The following is an 8709-nucleotide window of genomic DNA, read 5'->3' on the forward strand; positions in this document are numbered from 1 at the left end:
GTAAACCATATGCCATGGCCGTCTCAGTCACCAGATTTCAACCCAATTGCACAACTATGGGAAATTCTGGAGTGGCGCTTGAGACAGCGTTTTCCATCAACAAAACTTCTCATGGAACAACGGTGTCTCGTCCCTCCAAAAGAGTTCCAGACACTTGTAGAATCTATGCCAAGGTGCATTGAAGCTGTTCTGGCTTGTGGTGGCCCAACGGCCTATTAAGCCATTTTATTTGACTGTTTCCTTTATTTTGACCTGTATATTCTTCGACACTCCTGCATCTAGACTTCTGCCCATGCATGTCATGGTTTTGTGTACTGCGGTTTATCATAGCTTTGAAATTCTTTGCGTAGAGGAACGTTAAGGATATGTGCATAGTAAAGGTATGAAAGGGAGCATTTACAAGGTACATTTGAAGTCGGAAGTTTACATACACCTTAGCCAAGTACATTTCTACTCAGTTTTTCACAATTCCTGACATTTAATCCTAGTAAAATTGCCTGTTTTAGGTCAGTTAGGATCACCACTTTCTTTAAAGAATGTGAAATGTCAGAATAATAGTGATTCATTTCAGCTCTTTTTTTCTTTCACCACAATGACCAGTGGGTCAGAAGTTTACATACACTCAATTAGTATTTGGTAGCATTGCCTTTAAATTGTTTAACTTGGTTCAAATGTTTCAGGTAGCCTTCCACAAGCTTCCCACAATAAGTTGGGTGAATTTTGGCCCATTCCTCCTGACAGAGCTGGTGTAACTGAGTCAGGTTTGTAGGCCTCCTTGCTCGCACAAGTTTTTTCAGTTCTGCCCACAAATTTTCTATGGGATTGAGGTCAGGGCTTTGTGATGGCCACTCCAATATCTTGACTTTGTTGTCCTTAAGCCATTTTGCAACAACTTTTGAAGTATGCTTGGGGTCATTGTTAATTTGGAAGACCCATTTGTGACCAAGCTTTAACTTCCTGACAATGTCTTGAGATGTTGCGTCAATATAGCCACATTTTCAATCCTCATGATGCTATATATTTTGTGAAGTGCACTAGTCCACCCTGCTGCAAAACACCCTCACAACATGATGCTGCCCCCCCTGCTTCACGGTTGGGATGGTATTCTTCGGCTTGCAAGCCTCCCCGTTTCCTCCAAACATAACGATGGCAATTATGGCCAAACAGCTCAATTTTTCTTTCGTCAGACCAGAGAACATTTCTCCAGAAAGTACGATCTTTGTCCCCGTGGCTTTTTTTATGGTGGTTTCAGGTTATGTCGATATAGGACTCTTTTTACTGTGGATTTAGATCATTTTGTACCTGTTTCCTCCAGCATCTTCACAAGGTCCTTTGCTGCTGTTCTGAAATTGATTTGCACTTTTCGCACCAAAGTAAATTCATCTCTAGGAGACAGAATGCGTCTCCTTCCTGAGCTGTATGACGTCTGCGTGGTCCCATGGTGTTTATACTTGCATGCAATTGTTTGTACAGATGAACGTGGTACCAGGCGTTTGGATGAACCAGACTTGTGGAGGTCTACAATTTTTTGGGATGATTTCTTTTGATTTTACGATGATGTCAAGCAAAGAGGCACTGAGTTTGAAGGTAGACCTTGAAAAACATCCAATTTACTAAAATGATGTCAGTTAGCCTATCAGAAGCTTCTAAATCCCATCACATAATTTTCTGGAATTTTCCAAGCTGTTTAAAGGCACAGTCAACTAAGTGTATGTAAACTTCTAACCCACTGGAATTGTGATACAGTGAAATAATCTGTCTGTAAACAATTGTTGGAAAAATGACCCGTGTCATGCACAAAGTAGATGTCCTAACCGACTTGCCAAAACTAGTTTGTTAACAAGAAATTTGTGGAGTGGTTGAAAAACGAGTTTTAATGGCTTCCACCTAAGTGTATGTAAACTTCCGTCTTCAACTGTAGAATACTTATTGATATGAAAGTGAAGCATTTTGGTTTTCATGCACAGGCTACTATATAAAACAGGCTTTATTACACTTATTTACACGTAATATCTATTCCACTTTTTACTATCCATTCATTTATCTAATATATTCGTTTTTCCTATTCCATAAAATGACATGACATTGTAAACGCAATTAACCTCAATTTGCAGGTGAAGCTGTATCAGGCTCTGTCAAAATGTCAAGAAAGCTGGTTGACCATATCTACTGCCCCACTTGTAAAATGTTACATGTCAGGCGTTATGCTTACAGTTTCAAATTGAAATAAACATTATGCAAAAGGAAGTCTATTTCATGTTGCACATGTATTTAAAAAAACGTTTTTACATAACACATTTTTGAGGAATTATTCACATTCTTTTAACTCTAATTTCTATACTTAAGAATATCAAGATTGTATTTTTTTTAATTGTTGTTGCTTTTAACTGAGAATAAAGAGTTTATCGTGTGCGTATAGCAGTACGGTGTTGAATATAGGTTAGAAATAGATTAGAACGGTCAATTTGTTTTTTTAATCTATTATCAAATATCACCAATAGATGGTGCTGATGGCTACAAAATAGCTGAATTGTTTTGTTCACTGGTTTGTGGTGTTTACATTGGCCTTTGCTTTAGCATTTTTTGCTCTCACATGAACTGTAGCAATCAAATGTCCAAAACCCATTCAGATCCTGGAGTCAAATCTTGCATCAATCAGCTTCCCCCTGCTGGAACCAGAGTTGATCAAAACCCTCTTCCATGCACTTGGAGGAACGCCCCATAGGAGAGCACTGTCATTCACACTATTTAGTGTACGCGAGGTATCTTTTCTGCCTGTTGGGCAACAGACTGCATCTCCATGAGCTGGGCCCAGCCGGCAGTTGCCATGGATACTCTGGGTGCTGACACTAGGAGGACTGAGTAGACACTGCTTGTTTAAGACACAAATCATAACAAAGGATTAGAGGCACAAAGTAACCCCGCGGGGTTCTATGAGATACACCTCGTCCTCATCACACAGGCACTATAATTAGCTGTGTGGGTGTATGCTTGTGTGAAGGTGGAGATCATGGTGTTTATTCAAAGCATTTTACTTTGTAAAATAGGTAATTCACCACATCCACTACCAATATGCACCTACCTATGCAACAGATGGTTGATTGTGGTTGTTGCTCTGCTGCCATAGATGTCTGGGATTGACCTGTATGTGTTTGTGCTTCCCAGAATGAGTTCAAGCCCAAGAACATCAAGAATAAGAAGAAGGTGAGTATTATCATGTCTGTGGACGAAAACAGAAGGTAAGGGGGCGGGGTCTCAACGATAGGAGATGGATTGGGGCGTGTGGCTATGTGGGGTTTATTTTGGATAATCTCTGAAGAGGGGTTTGTATGAACGCTGTCTGTTGGTGATAAGTGTGTGTCGGGATGGGGATGTTTTGGTGTCTACAGGGATGTCAACAACAGCAACAGTACTTGACTTTATCGTGCTACCAGGGAGCTAGCATGTTGCACTTCTTTAGGCTGTGTTACGTAGGACTGACACACACACAGTGATACGGCTGCTTCTTGCCAACAGGAAACTGTGATATGATAATGACATGTATTGAGGTCAGCTGGCCCCGTTCCTTACAAGAAGGAGCAGGATGATTCCCACAGCAGCAACATTATCCAGGTCACCAACCAAAATCTGGGAGGGGCCTAAAATACTGTAATTCAACCAAAGGACTATCAACTCACTGTAACTTATTGTAGGTCTATTTATAGAGGAACTTATTCAGTTGTTTAGTGTTAACGTGTTTTTATAAGACATTGGCCTATAACACAGAGTTGGAAGCAGACGTTCAGCAATGACTCTCCTATAGACTTCTAGTGTAACAAAGATGGTTCTGTACATATTTAAAAACTTAGATGTATTGAGTTTCAGTGGGTTTTTAGAATGGCTTTACTTTTCCACAGTGCAAATGTCAGTGTTCCATTAGGCCTTGTGGTTTCCTGGGTCCTGATTCTGGCATTGGACAGAATAATCCTCATAGTATCCTCATCCTCATCTTCAATCTCAATTCCACATGATATGGAATTAAATGCAACTGTGGATTGATTATGTCACAATCAATAGAAGAGTCTTTGGTTACTATGGCGTTGTTAACCTAGATGAACTGTTAGTCATGCGGTCGTGATTATGACTCAATATGTCAGAACACTGAGAAACACCACTGCTGTTCTGTCCATAGAAATAGAATCATGTTCTAGTTCTCTGGTTCCGTCATTCAAGCACAAGACAGAAAGTTGCCTGAAGGCTGTGGATCATTGTATTGTTGACCCAGACGGAGTGTACTTCACAAGGATTGTCTTTTTCTGAGAAAGCTAACCATGGATAACTCTCCTGAAGGTAAGCACTGACTGGACTGATGTAAAGGTTGAAAAATGCTGGTAACTTTCCCAAAACTCCCAATAGAGCAAGATTTGACTTAATTTGTACAGTCCAATAGTCATGGTGTGCTGAATGTGCCATTGCTGAACCAAGGCGGTGTCCTCTAATCTTCCTCGCGTTCTTTGTTTTAGTGAACCAGGAGCAGGGAGACATACCAATGATCCCATTGGTCCATGAGCCCATGTCAGGGTAAGGGTTTTCTACATAACACAATGTAACATCTGCACATGGGTGCAATCCTAATGAAATGAGAATTGGGTGAGAAAGAATCCTAAAGATGGTCCAATGGACATGGTGAGGTCTCTTTATCTCAAAGTCATGTTTAACTTCCTGATGACCGCTAGGGATGAGATGCAGAGAGCCCAGAATCAGGTGAACAACTTGCAGCAGTCAATGAACCACATGCATGAGCAGCTGAATTCCATGCAGAGGCAGTTTACTGAGTTGCAGAGTGCCCTCTCTCAGGTAGTAGATTAGTCTCCGCAAGAGTAGAATGAGTCATGTGTAGTCATGATGTTATGAAGATCGATGAAGATCGATTGATGATGATGTTGATGATGATGACTGGAATGGTAATGGTAATGATGTCTTTGTAACTCCTATACTCCACCTGTACTGGATAGCTCCTTGATGACAACATGCCTATGGCACCTGAAGCGGAGGGCATCCAACTGAAGAACGTCACCCCTGCACAGTGGGACAGAATCCTCCCGATAGGAATCATCCACAGGGAGGATCCCAACAAGAACCAATCATTCCAACAAGGCGTCATCCCAATCAAAAACAATGGAATGGAACAGATGGAATATCATGGACCACCTCCACCTCCCATCATCCCCATGGTGGGATCCTGGGACGCTGGAGTGAATGCTCCACGTTGTGGAGATTTCTATGCCAGGAGAAAAGGTCATAGCCTTTATCTTATGAGTGTGTTGTCTAAGTGTCTACGTTGAACAGGTTTAACTCAATTCATCCATTTGCCTGTAGCCTGTTTGTGTTTGAGTTGTGTACAAAGTATCATTGCAAGTTACACCGTCAGCTAGTGATTGTTCTGTACGGTGGCAAGCAGAGTGGCTTGATTTCTCCCATTTGTCACAGATATCCGGAGTAGATATGTGGCGGATCCTGCTTTAATGACCATCACCAAGCCAGAACACTTCGAGGCCAACCCTCAGAGCCAGGCTGGCAGTTGGCCGGTGGCTAAACCTCAGCGCCCAGCACCCCCAGTACAGAAAACACGAAACAGTGGAGGCTGGCTCAGGTGGTTCTTCGGTGAAAAGGAAGAAGTTCCTCAGATGACAAGGATACCAGATGACAAGCCTAATTCTGTAAGGAACCTGTTGTGTATATTGTGTATAGAGACACTCTAGTGGATTCATCTATTTCTCAGTGTCTTGATTCACATTGTCTTTATTATCTTCTTCCTTAGATTGTCTGGGATCAAAACCTGCACAGATGGGTTAACGCAAGTCCCATGCCCAAGACTGAGGTATTCACTTTAATTCACATCATTAAAGCAGTGGATGACCATCGTATTTCAACTGTAAGAACGTTACTAATACATTTGCACATTTGTTGATATGTTTTCCAGAACAAGCCTGTTCCACCTCCTCCCCCGATGGGGATGTATCTGGGGAATTCTAGTCTCCCCAAAGGAGTGAATCCTTACTCCATGAAAGCAGGTGAATAGCGCTTTAGACTACACTAGGTTTAACTCCAAGACTGTGCCAGCCATTGATAGCCCTCTCCCATGATCTCCTGCTAACACCTTTCCTTCTAACAGCAGATCAAGGAAGCCTAGGGGACAGGTATCCCAAGCTATTGTACCATGGTGGGATCACCACAACGCCTCCATACCAGGGTCCTGGATCGCTCCCTGCCCAGCATGCAACACTCATGGCACCGATGACTGTGCCATTCGATTTTGACAGGCAGAAACTTGGCCCAGGCACTCTACCCTTTTGAGAATTGACACTGAACAATCCTTCTGCAACGATTTATTTAATTAGCTTTAATATACAGCAACACTTGGCTGAAGTTGCAGTGATTTTTAAGCTATTTATTTTTGTCCCACAGGTCATTTTCCAGGAGGGATCATTTGATATTTCAGCATTTTAAAAGACAAAATCAAATAAGATTTCGGGCTTTGAAAAGTTATTAAAAGTCTGTATGTTCACGTAGCTTTGATATGTTTTCTGGCATCCTTTACAAGCCCATCGCTTGTGCACATTTCTCTATGTTACATACTTTACAGATGGGTATATTATTTATACATATGTTTTTCAAAATAAACATAATATCAAATGTAAATAAAGTGCATTTTAAATTGTACACCAATATATTGCAATATATGACATTACTTCAGGCCTAGCGTTGTGGGTGGGCCTTAGGGAGCCATGCTCGCCCTACCGCACCTCCTAGCCCGTCCAAATAAAATACATGGTTGAATGAAACTTTGCAAGACTTATATTTTTTTTGTTGTTGTTACTATAACACTAATGTATGATATTTGTCCATTTTTAAAGTTTTCATTACCGCAAAACATTTTTTCTTGTTAAATAAATATCTCTCAAGAAATTATGACTGACAGGGATTTAGACCTATCATAAATGCAGCATGAAGCTCATTTCTCTTTTTGATGAGTCAAATTAATAGTGGGCGGAGTGTTATGTAAACAGCCTTGTGATTGTTCGGAATGTCATGTTCAAGAGTAGGCTACCTTAACCTGTTTTCCTTCTTTGTGGTCGAAATGAATATTAGAAATTGGTTTGCTAAAAATAATGCCTCATCTGCTGCAACAATTAGTCTTAAAACGTCTGGCCACAACACAGCAAGGATATGAAATAATTGACTCTTTATTGATATGACATGGACATTCTCAACGGATTCCTTCGTATAGAGTGCATTTGGAAAGTATTCAGACCCATTGACTTTTTCCACATTTTTTTTTATTCTAAAATGGATTACAATGTTTATTCCCCTCCTCAATCTACACACAATACCCCGTAATGACAAAGCAAAAACAGGTTTTTCGAAATGTTTGAAAATGTATTTAAAACATTTTTTTAACTGATATCACATTTACATAAGTATTCAGACCCTTTGTATTTTGTTGAAGCAACTTTGTCAGAAAGTCCGGTCTCTGGCCACTGTTCTTGGGGACCTTCAATGCGCCAGAAATGTTTTGGTACCCTCCCCCAGATCTGTGCCTCGACACAATCTTATCTCTGAGCTCTACGGACAATTCCTTCACCCTCATGGCTTGGTTTTTGCTCTGACAAACTGTCAACTGTGGGACCTTATATCGACCGGTGTGTGCCTTTCCAAATCATGTCCAATCAATTTAATTTACTGCAGGTGGACTCCAATCAAGTTGTAGAAACATCTCAAGGTCGAATAAAATATTTCAGTTTTTAATTTTTAATAAATTTGCAATAAATTTTAAAAAACTGTTTTCGCTTTGTCATTATGAGGTATTGTGTATAGATTGATGGGGGAAACAAATGTATTTAATACATTTTAGAATAAGACTGTGACATAACAAAATGTGGAAAAAGTCAAAGGGTCTGAATACTTTCCAGGATGCTCTGTATGTTAAAATAAGATGATCTTTGTATTTAAAGCAGTTGTTTTTCGTGTTGTTGTTATTGTAACTTTTTGTGTCATTATTATTGTAGTTTGGAAGCAATGCATTTGATCGTATAGGCTTATTTGATAAGAATTTGTGAAACTATCATTTTACCCAAGCGGTGGTGATCTGTTCAAAATAACCATAATGTGACTATATCACGAATGGTCTGGAGCGAACAAGTTGGTTCAAAAATTGTACAGGAAAATGTGTTAGCCTATAATTTAACAGAGTGATTATTGTCATTGTATTGTTATAATGAGGCAATTCCATTTTGGATGCTTCCCAATCTACTTAATTACTGTCACAAATTCATCTTTCCTCTGCAAATGCAATCAGAGATTTGCATTAGCCTATTATAAAGGTGATTTAAGCAGCTGCGATGAGTGTAAGTAAAAGCATTTGAATTTAATTTAAATGTTAGTGTTTCCTATGTCATGTAGGTACCAGGCCATGCATGATACAAATATACGGGATTGTCTATTGTGCTGAAGTTAGAGATCAATGTACAGGTAATGCCGAAGCTGATCGGCAGCAAGCCACGTCAACACGTGGAACGTGGACATGGGTAGGCTTATGCATGTTATGCATTTTATTACGGGTTTGAAATGCTCTATAACAATGGGAATTCCAACCCATTGGGAATTCAATGGGAATTCCACCCCCCCCCATGGAATACAAATGCCAGTCCAAATGATTCATTCTGGGTC

The 8709-nt window shown here is 40.2% G+C and overlaps 1 protein-coding gene across 3 annotated transcripts; it reads left to right on the forward strand.

Moving 5' to 3' along the window:
• The first annotated feature begins 2914 nt into the window (after positions 1–2914).
• LOC123990913 (protein transport protein Sec16A-like) lies at positions 2915–6778 on the forward strand. Of its 3 annotated transcripts, XM_046291927.1 has the most exons (9): positions 2915–3047; positions 3166–3204; positions 4172–4329; positions 4503–4560; positions 4995–5277; positions 5470–5699; positions 5801–5860; positions 5963–6053; positions 6155–6778. In XM_046291927.1, exons 5-9 carry the CDS (start codon positions 5010–5012, stop codon positions 6334–6336), a joined length of 831 nt encoding a protein of 276 aa, XP_046147883.1. In that variant the 5' UTR covers positions 2915–3047; positions 3166–3204; positions 4172–4329; positions 4503–4560; positions 4995–5009; the 3' UTR covers positions 6337–6778. The 3 variants fall into 3 exon arrangements, with proteins under 3 accessions (XP_046147883.1, XP_046147882.1, XP_046147884.1); XM_046291926.1 differs by having other exon boundaries at positions 3166–4329; XM_046291928.1 differs by lacking the exon at positions 2915–3047 and having other exon boundaries at positions 3141–3204.
• The last annotated feature ends 1931 nt before the right edge of the window (positions 6779–8709 follow it).

Source organism: Oncorhynchus gorbuscha, linkage group LG12 (genome assembly GCF_021184085.1).
Source record: "Oncorhynchus gorbuscha isolate QuinsamMale2020 ecotype Even-year linkage group LG12, OgorEven_v1.0, whole genome shotgun sequence".
In the NCBI taxonomy this organism is placed as follows: Eukaryota; Metazoa; Chordata; class Actinopteri; order Salmoniformes; family Salmonidae; genus Oncorhynchus; species Oncorhynchus gorbuscha.